This window comes from Bombyx mori, chromosome 5 (genome assembly GCF_030269925.1).
Source record: "Bombyx mori chromosome 5, ASM3026992v2".
Taxonomy (NCBI): domain Eukaryota; kingdom Metazoa; phylum Arthropoda; class Insecta; order Lepidoptera; family Bombycidae; genus Bombyx; species Bombyx mori.
In genome coordinates, this window is record NC_085111.1 from 12,781,804 (window position 1) to 12,798,183 (window position 16,380).

Below are 16,380 nucleotides of genomic sequence, written 5' to 3' on the forward strand. Positions count from 1 at the left end.
AAAAAAATCAGAATTGAAACATCTGCGATTTAAAATGTAAATCAAAATTCTTTCGTAAAATTCGTGTTTTCAGAATGTAGTTTAAAGGATTTAAAACAAAACAAAAAAAAATCTAGAAGCGCTTTTCTGCTTTCTCACGCTCGCAGGCGCGTAGGAAGCTATTTCGTAGCGATGTAGCCACTCGCCTACGACTGTGCTTCAGTACTACGCTCGCAGCCGCGGCCGCTGCCGCAAGATGTCGCCGCGGACACGCAACTTCTGCATGGTTCGTTAAGCCACATTTACGAACGTAGTAGTAAAAGTTTATTACCAAAACACGTGAATGCAGTGGTAGCGATTGTTTTCACTATCTAAAAAGATGTTAGGGTATGAACTGATATTATTTGTTTATGCTCGTACCGAAGTAAAGTAGTGACACTAAAGTTCGGTAATAAACCGTGCGTTACGATGTCCCTACGGAAGCTAGCTGTTATTTTAGTGATATTGTGTATCAGAGGTAAGTTTGAAAGCTTATTATTATTGGTCATTTTTATCAGTGTCAAACAAAAAAGAAGCAAATGTTTTTCCACTTTATTTTCCCAAATCGAGACTTTTGAAAATGCATATATTGTTTGTAACTTATAAGGAAGCTTATATCTCTACGTTGGTCTAGTTAGTAGTGATTTTGACTATTCTAGTAAATATTCTACAGGTTCGGAGTCTACTTTTTGTCGGAGTTAATACCTATATTCAGGATTAATAAAGATTAAAGATATTTCGGTCTTAGTCTAGATATACATACTTATTATTGTCTTGTACGTGTTCCAAAAAAATTTTTTTCTCTTTATTACATTTAAGTAACTTTTAGTGTTAACATTTTTCACTGTTATTGATTCATTGTTTGAATGATCACACATTTTACTGCATTACGGTTTTAGATACAGTATGACTATAAATATGTATTATAAATAAATATTAAGCTTTTAAAATCGTTATTCTCTTCCATACCGCTGCTAAATATTTTTTATTTATATATAACATAATTTTTTTAAATAAATTTTATGAGATGTCAATATTAAATATTAAACACTGAAACTAAACTATCTTAAAGCATATGATTGGCATTCTGAAGAAAAGTTGTTCAGCTATCATAGTTCGTGGAAAAAACATTTTCAATCAGTTATCTGTGTGCAACCACACCTTTTATTCAATACGATTGTTACTTTACAGCGACGATAACTTCAATCATCTTCAAGTATCCTTATCGTATTTCACTGTTTTAAGTTAATACGCCTCCAATAATCCAAAAAAACAAGTATTATATGCATTACAATCAATTAATCATATAATCATAATACTGTAAGCAATGACATGCATTAACAAATTAAATAAACAAAACTTTATAATTATTCCGTTTAAGTCCATAAGTTCAGTATAATTCTCTAATTTTATTTAGAATAAAGTCAAGCATTGTAGTTCAGGGTGTGAGAAATTGCTACACACATTTTTTGGGTTGTATATAAAAGTATTGATCAAAGTTAAAACGCCAGGATCTCTTAAGAGCTTTCTATCCGTAATTTTTTTTAAAGGTTTTTGTTTAAATTACGCAACTGCGCCGTTGATTGCAAGAAGTTGATTAAACCACAGAGTTACCCGTGACCTTCAAACTGTAAAGTGTTTGAAACACGGCAAACATATTCAAACGAGAAGACAAGAATTGACTAAAAACGAAGAGAAAATTAATCATGAACAAAATTATCAGAAAACATTTTTTTATTTTTTATTTATTGCTTAGATGGGTGGACGAGCACACAGCCCACCTGGTGTTAAGTGGTTACTGGAGCCCATAGACATCTACAACGTAAATGCGCCACCCACCTTGAGATAAGTTTTAAGGTCTCAGTATAGTTACAACGGCTGCCCAACCCTTCAAACCGAAACGCATTACTGCTTCACGGCAGAAATAGGCAAGTTGGTGGTATCTACCCGCGTGGACTCACAAGAGGTCCTACCACCAGTAAAAAGCCTATCTAAAGATCTTATAATTTGCAATTATGCTTCATCCGTAAATGACGCTTCTCTAACACCTTACCTACCTACACTTTAAATTAATACAGATTAGCGGAAACCCGACGTCTGTAATTCATTAAATGAAACCAATTTATGAAGCTTACTGAGAATAATTTACGAGTACCTATTCATTAAAATCCCCCTCCATAAATTCGAAGCTCTATGTTTCAAAAATACTTTTTGACATCAACGTTGATTTGTATAGGGTAGTTTTTGGGTTTTTGTTATGTTCTCGTTGTATTTATTCTATTTATTTAATATACTTTGTACACACAACTGTTAGAAGAAACACGACAATAAGGATACAGAGTACAAGGGCACTACTTAATTCATGTTGAAATCTCTTCCAGTAGGCCCGCAAAAGGAAAGAATAATTAGGAACACAAACCTAGTGCACACAGTAAACATTACATATAATAATATATACAAAACAATATATATACATACAAATACACACACACACACACATATATACACATACCTATACTTACTTTATATTATAATACTGTGGTGGCTACTCTGAGAAGTGTTTATCACATCTCAGGAGCAAGCAGCCAAGTATGTGCAATTACATTTCAATTAAGATATTATTATAGTTGTTATATGTTAATGAAGATATCGTCCCGAATTAAGACATGAAGCGTGCAATCCATATTAGTTCACGACCGAAAAAAATCGAGTTCAACAAGTAGGAAAGTTGAAGTTTTTATGAAGTTGTCGTGACCTAAAGGATAAAAGGTCCGATGCATTCGTATGTAGCGATGCCCCGGTGTTCGAATCCCGCAGGCGGGTACCAATTTTTCTAATTAAATACGTACTCAACAAATGTTCACGATTGACTTCCACGGTGAAGGAATAACATCGTGTAATAAAAATCAAACCCGCAAAATTGTAATTTGCGTAATCGCTGGTGGTAGGACCCCTTGGGAGTCCGCACGGGTAGGTACCACCGCGCCGCCTATTTCCGCCGTGAAGCAGTAATGCGTTTCGGTTCGAAGGTTGGGGTAGCCGTTGTAACTATACTGAGACCTCAGAACTTATATCTCAAGGTGGGTGGCGTGTTTACGTTGTAGATGTCTATGGACTCCAGTAACCACTTAACATCAGGTGGGCTGTGAGCTTGTACATCCATCTAAGAAAAAAAGAAAAAAAAAAGAGCAACTAATATACTCTTGTGAATTATTTTCACCATATGTTTCAAAATACGGTGTATTTAAGTAACTCGAAAGAACAAAGTGTCATAATGTATTACTGTTATGTATTAACATTATGTATTACCATTATGTATTTAACAATTTCAAAACAAACATGATCACTTCGAAGTTTCTGAGACCCTTGTCACGTCTATCAGCCATTATTTGTGATGTCACAGTCCGACCAGTTCAATGGAGAGTGATGTCCTTCACAGGAAACGGATATTACGTTTAGTTTGGTAAACCTTTTATGCTTGTAATTTATTCGTTTGAGTTGAAATATGTAGTATAGAAATTGATTTAGGCTGATACTGGCAACGAGCGTTGCCTGCCCCGCATGGGAGGGGTGGCGCCGTGTCCTTGTCGCAAAAATAGGAAACGACTTGTCGTTGCCGAGTGTTGTGGCATCGATGCTCGGCAACGACGAGTCGTGGAAGGCGATGCTCGACTTCTGCGAGTGCACCATCTCGCAGAAGGAGGCGGCGGGGCGCGTGAGAGACGCACAAGCCCGCCGCCGTCGAGCGGGGGCCAGGGAGGCCGATCTCGCCCTAGCCCTGGCCCTCTAAGTGTTTCGGGTCCCCCTCATATGTCGGTCTGGGGCCCGGCGAAGGGGGCCTAAGAAGACGACGTGCAAGCTGCTCTGCACGCGTTTTACGCAAGAGCATCCGGGTGATGGAAGGCCGGCTATCCTCGACCCACGCTGGTTCTGACCCAGCGGGGTATTTCGTAGGATAACCTATTCAAACCGGCGCCATCTAGGCGGGCTTCGGACAGCCTGCCGACCGAGAGGGCTAGTGGTCGTGGCGCCGACGATCGCTGGCCCGGCGTCCCGAGGGGGAGGGTGATGGGAGAGATGTGCTCCGCACTAAACGCTTCACTCTCCTCCCCTTGCCTTTTCATGAGTTCTGTCTCATGCGAGGGTTGGACGTTGGTTGTTGAGCGACAGGAGGTTTTAGTCGGTTCGACTCCGACATGCCCCATCCTCCATCCCCAGTGGAGGGTGGGAGTCCGGCGATTTCCTCCTGACAAAAAAAAAAAAAAAAAGGCTGATACTGATATGAACTTACACGGTTTCATATCATCTGTAATGGACTGTATGATTAGGATTGGCAGGGAACTTGATAAATAAACTCGCGAGGATTGCACGTATAAAATTTTTATATTTTAGAAATTTTATAAATCGCGTACAATAGCACGGAAAAAAAAGAATGACAAAACTACGACATTCCAAAGTTCAAAATTCAAATGTAATGTCAAAAACCACAACGACAACAATAAAAAAGGTTTTATACCAATTTGTTGGGTTTCCAACATCATCTTCTGAGTTTATCTGTGACGAAGAAAGGATGTGGTTTGTTTTCATTTTGAGTCTGTCTGCATTTTTATGTTGTATTCTTTTATTCTCAAGGAAGATTCCATTTTAATTGTATCTATTTAAAGAATCCGAGGCATGTTAAGAACGACCCTCGGCGTATTTTTGTCGAATCATTCAATTATGCTGGAGATTAAATCTTAGAAGCTGTTGTAATTTTTATGTATTTTGCATAGCACCTCGTAGTTGTAATTAAATTCGAGCAGATCCTAATTTGGGCAATTACTGATAGTCGACGGTATTGTCTCAAAGCAGTACCCTAAGTATGAACAGTAACGTATTTGTATTTACAACTAGCTGACCCAGCAGATTTCGTAGTGACTCAATCGATAAATAAAAGACCTAAGCTTTTTTATAAAATAAACTTAAAACAAACAAAGGGATCTGTCCGGAAAATTTATCTTTTTATTTAATTCCAAGCATTTTCATATTTATCTACCTTTTAAACCTTCTCTGGACTTCCACAAATCATTCAAGAGCATTAAACCTTGTCTGGAATTCAAGACCAAAATTAGCCAAATCGGTCCAGCCGTTCTCGAGTTTTAGCGAGACTAACGAACAGCAATTCATTGTTATATATAGAGATTGAGACTTATTTTTTGGGGGGTTTTATCTTTGCAATTACAGTAATAATTAGATCTCATTCCGTTGTCTCCATAAAAATACACACTATATAAATAAGCACCCAAATTGGCGCTCGTAAGAAAGTTAACTTGTAATTGGAATCTTTTCTTAACGAACGGTTTTTAGTTACACGATCAGGACGTATATAAGTCACGTAACAGATTAATGGCTTGAGACGTCTTCTAATATTCGGTTTTCTCGAGCCGTATACTAATCAGAACTACATAACAGCTTAAACGTAAATGGTAAAATGAAAATTATTTGAGATTAAACAGTAAATTTAATTTTAATAATGCCTTGTAATGTCTTCAGTGATGTGACAAAAAAGATTTCTTCTTCGATCAAAACATGAGACAAGGCTTATATGTTAGTTATCAGTCACGATTTGGCACAGTGTGAGAAAAAGTAACATCACTCAAAAGAAAACAGTTTTTTCACCGGCAGACGTACTTGGACTGCAGTAAGGAAATCAGCCAAAACCGGAAATAATATCAGTCAAAGAGATGAGTTAATGTTTGGAAAATGTTATTGACCTACAAATTATTATATAGACCTGGTTGGTTTTTTTTATTGCTTAGATAGGTGGGCGAGCTCACAGCCCACCTGGCGTTAAGTGGTTACTGGAGCCCATAGACATCTACAATGTAAATGCGCCACCCACCTTGAGATATAAGTTATGTTAGATGGACAGTTTATAAGATTAGATAGATAGTTAGATGTTAAGCTCTCAGTACAAGGTATATGTAGGTACAACGGCTGCCCCACCCTTCAAACTGAAACGCATTACTGCTTCACGGTAGAAATAGGCAGGGTGGTGGTACCTACCCACGCGGACTCATAAGAGGTTCTACCACCAGTAATAAATTTCCATTGCTTTAGTTTTTTGTAATTGAGCAAAACATCTAGAGTAAAATAAATCGTGTCTTTTAATAAAAAAAGATAACAATAGCTTTAATCGTATTTACTGAAATTGAACTGAAAATTAATAAATATAAAACCTCTATTCACGGTCGTTCTATTCCAGCTAAGCTTGAATCCTTAGGTTCCAAATTCATATTTGAATTCAAGAATTCATAATTCATATTTGAAAAGATAAAATAAATGTACCGTTTAATAATATGTCAGGACAAGACGGTGATGATGATCCGAAATGGCGATATGTTTCACGAAACATAACACACTCACTGTCGGTACTAGCTTGCGATCGTAAATCAATCAGATTTGACGAACCGAAAACTAAATCGAATTTCAATATTGATACTTGGTTCGCCTACTATGCAGATTCGATGTTAAGATAAATAGCTTTCGTTCGTGTTATCAAAGCTGTTTACATATTTGAATGAATAGATATTTCAAGGGTTAGAACAGATCTGTATTGATGTTTCATATACATTTAGCGGAAGCATTTTTGTCTGTCTGCAGAGGCAATAAAAATTTATACATTCGATAAATGGTAAGTATTAAACTAGGTATTTAAGCCCACCTTATATATAACTAAAAAAATAATTAGGTTTTGTTTTTCTTTTTATGTGTTATTTATTAAGAGTTTATAAGTAAGTATGTAGTTTGCGTTATTAAAATTACTCTATTTAAAATATTTTTAATTGATCGGAAGCGGAGTTTCTCAGTTCAGTCTGTAGTTTTTTTTACATGTTTTATACTTTATCAATTATCATATTTTAAGGTAAACATCTAAAAACTAACTACTACTAAAAGAAATTGTAACAAAAACCAACAACTATTAAACATTTTAGTTTTCGTTTTAATTAGTCAGTAATTTAATTAAATAGTCGGCAATTTTTATTAGTAATTATTCCCTTGAAGTCGAGATTACTTCGATATTAAAATTTGACTGGAGGCTGTATCATCACAACGTGCTTGCTCCACGCAGCTTGAGAAACTGCGTTACCGGTGGGTTTTTTTTTGGTCAGGAGAAAATCGCCGGACTTCCGCCCTCCACTGGAAATGGAAGGGAAACATGTCGGAGTCAAACCAACTAAAACCTCCTGTCGCTCGACAACCAACTGCCAAACCGCGCATGAGACAGAACTCATGAAAAGGCAAAGGAGGGAAAGTGAAGCGTTTAGTGCGGAGCACATCTCTCCCATCACCCTTCCCCTCGGGACGCCCGACTGGCGGTCGTCGGCGCCAGGACCACCAGCCCTCTCGGTCGGTAGACTATCCGAAGCCCGCCTAGATGCCGATTAATAATTACTTACTTCGTTTCCGGTGGTAGGGCATATTATAAATCCACATCACCAATCTATATATTTGTGCCTCGAAGTAAGTTCTGCCGTAGTCTTGGGTTTCCATTTGCTGGGTGAGACAGCCTTTACGCAATTCAAATGAGATTCAGTCTTCAGATGGGCGTAGCCACCCATTGCATTAACATTGTGATATCTATGGGCTCCGGTAGCACTTAGCATAAGGTCAACAATGAATCCATTTATCTATTGATAAAAAAAAACACAAATCCACAGTCATATCTTATAGGTCACAATATTTATCATACGTGTATACTATAAGTATTTATTAAAAAAATTATCAGCTCCACTTTTATAGGTTGTAGTTTATGATGGAACGTATCTCATTCAATATTTAGTTGCTTTCGTCTTTGACAGTAGAACAGGCAGCTAAATAAGGGAATTTCAAATGAGTTCACCAAAAGTTTCGCTAGAAGCTAACTTTATGAGCGGCTCTAACTTTTATAAGCTTGCTTGTTTGATTTTTTGAATTCAATCACTGAAATAAAAAGTTTTCGCGTATACAAACCCCTTGCTTATTTGTTTCTGTAAAACTTTTAATAAAGATGGAAAACGTCCTTCGACTATTTAACAGTTTTGTTTTGTTTTTAAAATATTTTGTATATTTTGATACAATGAGTTAAACAAAATGTTGGGAATTTACCATTGGCTCAGCTTAAATTTCTGATTCGTCTACTATAAAGTAAAACTATGATATGATGTAAATAATGAAGCGATCTATTTGGTTTTCTATTTAGATTGTACCCAAATGAATAATTTGTATGATTAATAATAAAATATTAATTTATAATAATATTAAGATTGATTAAAACGATATTGTCTCGGGAGCTATCATAACTTCCATGACAGCTGAAACAAATATCTCATCTAATCTATATTTGTATAATAATCAGTGCAAATATTGTGAGAGGGCTTGGTTTCCAGACAGGTTTCAATGTAGTAGTGTCTACGTTCTAGCAATTAACTCTTGATAACATTTCCTTGTTCCAATAATTTACTTTGTAAATAGGTCGTTCTCTTTAAAGGACCTTTGTAATCAATTTTATGAAGAAGTTATTTTTCATTAAGAACAAGTCCTCCTTCCAAGTCCTATCATATTTTGTAATTTTTTTCAAAAAAAATTAAATTGTATAACCAGTTACCGTTATTAAAAGAAAAGGAAAGTGCAGTAATAATTCGTTGTTTTAAATAATTGCATTACTGCTTATATGACATAGTACTTTCGAGTTTTAAGTCGTGTAAGTTTTAATTACAATTAACATACATGTGTACATCTGACATACATGTTTGTTCCCATGTTTGCTTGTTCGTGATCGTTTAGGCGTTCTTTATTCAATTGAATTGTAATCTTGTTCCATTGTTGGCACGTGATCGGAAAACGTGCAATTGTTAAAGAGCCGCTGGTGACACGCAAGTACTTTTAAGAAATAGGTATTATGCATAGGTACATTAACGATAGTGCCGATATATTCTAAAAGAATAAATTCTTATGAAGTTTGTTTGATTCCATCGATTTCCACCTATTTACACAGTTTGGCGTTCGGGCAAACGAAAGGAATCAGCAGTTCGAGATTGAATTGAAACTTGGATGAAGTTATGGCAGGCGAGTTAAATAATTATAAAGCGATGACAGCTCGTGGTTCGTTTGTCCTAGCTGACGTTGGCGACCGCGGGTCAAGGCGATTTGTTATCTGCGCCTGACATTTCAAACAACGAAGCCGTAAACTTCCAGCTTACGGACAACTTTAATCGGGTCGCGATTCCGATCCGGTAGTAGATTCATTCGCGAAGCAGTTGCTCTTGAGTTGTTAGGTCTCCTTCGGAGGCGCTCGGGTAGCTGTTAGCAAATCCCACCCCTCCTGGCTGAACGTTTGCTCGCCCACCTGTCCTGGTGAAACTGGAAAGGCCTACAGGCCACCAGTAATCCATCAGTCATAAAAAAAAACAGCTTTAATGTAAAAGTGGAAAAGTCTTTGGATTCGTTTCGTTTTGTTCTGTCTATTTAAAGTCTGAAATACTATTGAATTTAATTAAATTAAATGACACTTTGAAATAGTGAAGATTTAAAAGTTGATTACATGTTAGTGATACATACTCAAAATAATATAACACGATGTACTTAAACCATCTAATACGCTAAGCCTTCCATATGAGTAATGTTATTATTTCAAGAATTATTGTTGTGATTAAATCTGTCAATTATTTGAAATTTGGTAGATCATATAGCGAAAATAAATAATAAAAACGCGAGAATAAACTATAAAATAGCTATAACTATGCTTATGTACCGCAAAAATCGAAGGAAGTGGTTTTTTACTGGTGGTAGGACCTCTTGTGAGTCCGCACGGGTAGGTACCACCGCCCCGCCTATTACTGCCGTGAAGCAGTAATGCGTTTCGGTTTGAAGGGTGGGGCAGCCGTTGTAACTATACTGAGACCTTAGAACTTATATCTCAAGGCGGGTGGCGCATTTACGTTGTAGATGTCTATGGGCTCCAGTAACCACATAACACCACTTAATATCAGGTGGGCTGTGAGCTCGTCCACCCAACTAAGCAATAAAAAAATAAAAAAAATTTGGCTGCAATCGGTACTATGTCATTCACTTGTTCCACTACTAACTCAAGTCTGCAAAATACTATAAAAATCCATTCATTTACTCAAAACGGAGCTAAATCAATAAATAAAATAAAAAAGATGTGTGGTGTCGTGGGACACCGGATAGGAACGAAGTTCCTTATTATAAAAATATTAATTTTAAGTTATATTCGAGGTATAAAGAAAATAAAACTGGAGGTTTCGCAACAACCCACAGTCATCCGGTAACGTGGGAACTTATTGTGGTACACTTCATTCATGGTTGTTTGCATAAGAGTTAGTGTATTGCGCAAACGAACGCTCTGAGATCGTGGTCAATGAATGATACAAAAATATGTTATTTTTTGTACGTTATTACAAAGTGAAGTCGTACACTGTGTGCATAACTAATAAAAATCTTACGTTACGGACGTTTTTTCCCGGTTAGGGTACCCCTCCGCATCGTCCCATAAGGAACTTCGTTCCAAAAACTTTTTAAGACCGATCTTCTTTCATATTTATATGTCGTCCTTTGTTAGCGTTGCTCTTTAATGTGTGAAAGGATTCTTATTATCCGAAAGTGATTTTTTGTGTACCTTTCCTAATAAATTTCCCTGTCATTGTGTGAACACGGAAAACATATTTGCGTTGGTTAGCAAATTGATTACCTATACTGATATGGTGTCTGTTTTTATGTTCTTTTTTGATTATAGCTTTCGAATGTTCTATGAAAATTTAATATATTCATGCTAGTAACAAAAGTAGTAGGAAGCTAGAAGATAAAAGATATATAAGCTTTTCTGGCATTAGTTACTTCTTCGAGTTTCTACCATTACGACACAATATTTTATGCTACTATTTAATGCGATTATATTTGAACAAACCGTAAGTATTACTGTTGGGACTTACGTATGCTGAGAAAACTGCCTATTTCTGCCGTAAAACACTTATGTTCCGGTTTCAAGGAACACATCTTTGTGCTATTAAAACTGAAACTTAGAACTCACATCTCAGCGTGAGTAGCAGAATTTATGTTGTAGATGTCTATGGGTTTCGGTAACTGGTGAGCTCGTCCACCCACCTAAGCAATAAAAAAAACTACCAACCTCTTCCAAATTCCTATCTTAAAAATTTTTACTAGGGCAGATTGAGCTCACATATATAAGGTTGGCGACATCGTTTTGCCTGTTTCTACCAAAAAGCAATCATCTTCGGCTGAAATGTGAATTAGCAACATTTTTACAATACTAAAAATGAGTACTGATTAAGTGAATGCCCACATACAAAACATAAGATTGCAGTAGTGAAACAGTCTCGTAATATTTACCAGAGCGGGTTTGTAACAACTTTATATTTATAATTCTACTGTACGTGTGTATGTAACTGAACTCCTCCTAAACGGCTGGACCGATTTGAGTGATTTTTTTGTATGCATTTGGGTGGCGCCCTGGGTGGTTTAGATTCAAAAATCAGCCCAGCATATGGCGCTGCACTCGGTATCTAGGTTGTTGGCGAAACGAGGGCGGGTCGCTAGTACTCTCTTATTAGTTATCTCACTCTTATCTCACTGGTGATAGGACCTCTTGTGAGTCCGCGCGTAGCTACCACCACCCCGCCTATTTCTGCCGTGAAGCAGTAATGCGTTTCGGTTTGAAGGGTGGGGTAGCCGTTGTAACTATACTTGACACCTTAGAACTTATATCTGAAGGTGGGTGGCGCATTTACGTCGTAGATGTTTATGGGCTCCAGTAACCTAACACCAGGTGGGCTGTGAACTCGTCCACATATCTAAGCAATAAAAATAAAAGTTGAGAAAAGATTCAAAGAGTTTTCTTAAAGGTAGTGGTATGAGAAAAGAGATGGAGAAACTATAGACAAGTACTGAGATCATGGATAGATGAAAGGAGAGCGTAGCGGGAGTTTGAGAAAACCCAACCGGATACTCCTATTTTATGATTTTATGATCTTTTTTTTTTTTTTTTTTTTTTTTATGATTGAAGGATTACTGGTGGCCCGGAGGCCTTTCCAGTTTCACCAGGACAGGTGGGCGAGCAAAGGCTCAGCCAGGAGGGGTGGGATTTGCTAACAGCTACCAGAGCGCCTCCGAAGGAGACCTAACAGCTCAAGAGCAGCTGCTTCGCGAATGAATCTACTACCGGATCGGAATCGCGACCCGCTGAGAAGATCCGGCGAGAAACTCAGCGAGCTGATTCATGGGTTAGGTTGCACGGCGAACTCTTTGTCGAGTTCGACGAGTACGGTTACCGAGGTCCCTAAGCCTGCTCCTAGAGCTGAAGGCGTCTAGTGCGAAGGTTATTGGATCTGATGGATCCGTAAGGACGTGTCTAGGGCGTCGACGGTGACTGGCTCCTGCATGATCAGGATTCGGGGAGTAGTCAGCGGCGGCTACGATAAGGCGATTATCATGACGCATAGCCTTATCGAAGTACCGTTCCGACGCTGACTTCATGTATTTCTGTATAGATTCGAGGCCCAGGTCGTCGTGTAGGTCAACGTTCCTCACGAACCACGGAGCTCCGACGGCTAACCTGCAAAAGCGGGATTGTAGAGATTGAAGGGTGTCTATGTGCGTGCGGGCCGCGTGAGCGAACACCACACTCGCGTAAGTCATGACGGGCCTTATGCAAGTTTTGTAAAGTGTCACCTTGTTCCGAAGGGACATTTTACTCCGCTTACAAATCATGGGGTAGAGTCTACCGAGAATAAACGCGGCACGGTCACGGACTGATTTTATATGCGGGCGGAATGTCATCGATGCATCCAGGGTAACGCCCAGGTACTTGACCTTCCTGGCCCAGGGTATGGATTGACTAAAGAGAGTAATCGGGGGTGTGAGATTCCTCCTCCTAATACGGGAGGAAATCCGTGTGGAGCTTCCCCTATGAAAGAGCACCGCAGTACTTTTCGCTGGGTTGATGTCTATGCGCCATTTTCGGAACCACTGTCCTAGGGCTAGGGCTGCGCTCTGAAGCTTCTTCGCGATTAGGGACTTGTTTCTACTGGAATAGTAAACAGTCGTGTCGTCGGCGAATAAAGCTAAATGGGTCGGCGGCGACCGGGGAATATCGTTAACGAATAAGCTAAATAGGAGGGGTGAGAGGACAGAGCCTTGCGGGACTCCAGCTGTGAGAGGTCGTGGGGAGGAGCGGGTTCCCTCGACTCGATATCGAAAAGAGCGGTTCGACAAGAAGTCCCGTATGATGAGCACGAGACTATCCGGCACACCCATGTTGAATAGTTTGAAAATCAAACCGTTGTGCCAGACTTTGTCGAACGCTTTTGCGACGTCGAAGAAGAGAGCTCCCGTGTATAACGGTTTTGGTCGATTAAGCCCCACAAGAATGTGCTCCGTGAGGCGGTGCACCTGTTGAACGCATGAGTGATTTGTACGGAATCCGAATTGTTCATCGATGAGAATGCCCTTGGATGAGACGAAGTCTCTGAGGCGTTTGTAGAGCAGACGCTCATACAGTTTGCCTAGAGACATGAGGAGGCTAATCGGGCGGTAGCTCGTCGGATGATTTTTTGGTTTACCGGGTTTATGTATGCCGATAACGTCCGCTTCTTTCCACACCGCGGGAAAGATACAGTTCGCCATAGCGGCATTGAAAATAGATGCCAACATCACGATGAGTTGGACGGGTAGAAGTTTAATAACGCGGTTGGATATACCGTCGGAACCGGGAGCCTTGCGAGGACGTAGGTCTTTGATCAAGTCTTTAACTTCCATCGGGGTGACGGGTGGTAACACATCAGAGGGTGGCAAGGAGGCTCTGCGTTCTACCTCACTGTCTACTAATTCTACATGCACAGGGTCCACGGATTGAGTGCTGGGCGTGCACTGGGTTTGCAATGTATCGGCCAGCAGCTCTGCTTTTTCGTCATCATCGAACGCCGTGAGTCGGCCTGAGGGGCCTACGAGGGGGGGCATAGTTACTACCGTATCCGATTTGAGAGTACGAGCTAAGCGGTAGTAAGACCTTTGGGAGGGCGCGAGTCCTTCTAAGAAATCAGACCATCTGGCATCTCGGACTTCGGCGATGCGAGACTTTACGTCGCGTTGTAGGGCACGCATTCGAATACGATTTTCCGCGGTAGGATACCTGTCGTAGGCGCGTATCGAGGCGTTCTTAGCTCTAAGGAGTTCCCTAATATCGTCGGACAATTTGAAGCGGTGAAGGAAGTCCTCCGCTACAACTTGTTTCGATGACCTATCTAATGTCGAGGTGATGTGTGACGTTAAGATGTCTATGGCTTCAGCGGTATCCTGAGGAGACGGGGTAGAGTCCGGGCTAAACGGTAGCGATGGTGGATCAGATTCAGCCAGGCTGATGCCCAGCGTGTGCCAATCCACCACAGTCCTCGTGACGGGAACGGAATCGGGAGCGCGACCGAGCTTCATAACGACGGGACGGTGGTCTGAATCTAACTCTGAAACTACTTCGATCGAGTGTAAGCTCAGAGTTACGTTTTTTAATAACGCTATGTCGAGTATATCCGGGCGATGCGCGATATTTAGCGGGTAGTGAGTCGGGATTAGCGGAGCGACGATATCGAAGGCGAGATTATCGACTAACGCGTCAAGCCGCCTGCCATTCGGGGTTGTGGTGTGTGAGTTCCACCTGATGTGTTTACAATTTAGGTCGCCCGCCAGAATGACAGAGCTCCCCATACCGAGCAGCGCCTCGATATCACTGCTTAGAACGATCTTATCCGGTGGAAGATAAACGGACGCGATAACGATCGGCGCGTGTCCCGTCAGTGAGATTCGGCACACTGATGCTTCGATATTAGCGAGCGCGGGAGGATCGAGTGGGACGCAATGCAGGGCTCTTCTATAGTAAATGACGGTACCACCACCACGAGCAGAGAGCCTGTCGTTCCTGACCATGTTATAGTTCGCGATTTTAGGGTCACGGCGCGCGGGCTTAAGTAGGGTCTCCTGCACTAAAAAGATATCAATTTGATGGTCACGCAAAAAGTCAGAAACCTGATCACGCTGATTTGCGAGACCGTAAGCGTTAAAAAATCCTATCGTTACGGATAGGGGCTTTATTCTACTTATATACGCCATTGATTACCGGCGGAGTGAGGGGAGGACGTACGTATTTAATGACGCGTATACGTCGGCGTATTCTTGCACAACGGCGATAAAGTGTTGTGCAGTGGAGGCAGAGCGAATGGCGTCGCCCAAAGCGTTAACGCGCTCAAAGTTGATCGACTGAAAGAAGTCGATCGCTAAAGCGAGATTGTCGGACGCGGTCGGAGGGCAAGTCGCGGGAGAGGGACGAGTCGCGGGGGCGGGACGAATCGCGGAGGAGGGAGTTGTAGCCGTGTTCATGTACGGCAGCGGTTTCGCCCAGGCCGAGACACTGGGCACCGGCGCCGGAACGAACGCTGGCTTAGCCTGCGACACAGAGGGTGCCGAGGCTTTGATGTCTGGGCCGGAAGCTCGGAGGCGGTTTTGGCGGGCGACGCGGCGATTTATTTTCGGGGCTCGGGGGCATCCGCGGTAATTTGCGGGGTGACCCTGTGTTCGACACAGGACGCAGCTAGGCGGTTCTGTCGCGGTTTTTTGATCGCGAGTGCATAGGGCCGTGGCGTGATCGCCTAAGCATTTGACGCATCGGGGGCGCGCGTGACAGTTACGGGAAGAATGCCCGTATAATTGGCAGTTATGGCACTGGCTAGGTGTGCCTTTCTTGTGTGGGGTTTCGACTGCGATTCCGGAAAGGCTACAGACCGTTCGGATGTTGAATATTTGCTTACCCTCGGGGGTAGGCTGGAGGGCGACGAGAACCATATTATATGGCTCCCTTCCGCGGCCTGTGTGCATGCGGTGTACGGAGTTAACCGGTAGGCCTTGTTCGAGAAGGTCGGCCTTGACGAGCTCGGCATCCAACTCTTTAGGGATGCCACGTATAACGGCACGGAGTTCGCGCTCCTCCTGGAGCGTATATGTGTGGAAACTTATACGCTCCTTACGGAGGTAAGAAGAGAGGGCCCTATGGTCGTCGGATGTTCGAACCTTAATTTGAATGCCGTTCGCGAGGTTACGGGCATTCGTAAAATTGATATTTTTGGCCTTAAGGGCCAGGGAAACTCGTTCCCAAGCTGCCTTCTCTTGAAGGATTACCGGGGGAGGGGTCTGGGCTTTATTTTGTGCCACCGGACGCGGCGACGGAGTGGCACGGGCTGGAGGCGCAACGGGAGTCTGAGGGCGGGGGCGCGACGCGTTCGCGGCTTTGCTAATTTTAGCGGCCGCGGGAGCTCGAGACTC

At 41.3% G+C, this 16,380-nt stretch overlaps 1 protein-coding gene across 2 annotated transcripts in view; it reads left to right on the plus strand.

Moving 5' to 3' along the window:
- Positions 1-205: 205 nt before the first annotated feature.
- The window catches only part of nAChRa5 (nicotinic acetylcholine receptor subunit alpha 5), a 55,777-nt gene continuing 39,602 nt past the window's right edge, over positions 206-16,380 (plus strand). For both annotated transcript variants that reach the window (NM_001173340.1, NM_001109922.1), the window contains 1 exon segment: positions 206-496. In NM_001173340.1, the coding sequence (NP_001166811.1) occupies positions 448-496 (49 nt within the window). In that variant the 5' untranslated portion in view covers positions 206-447.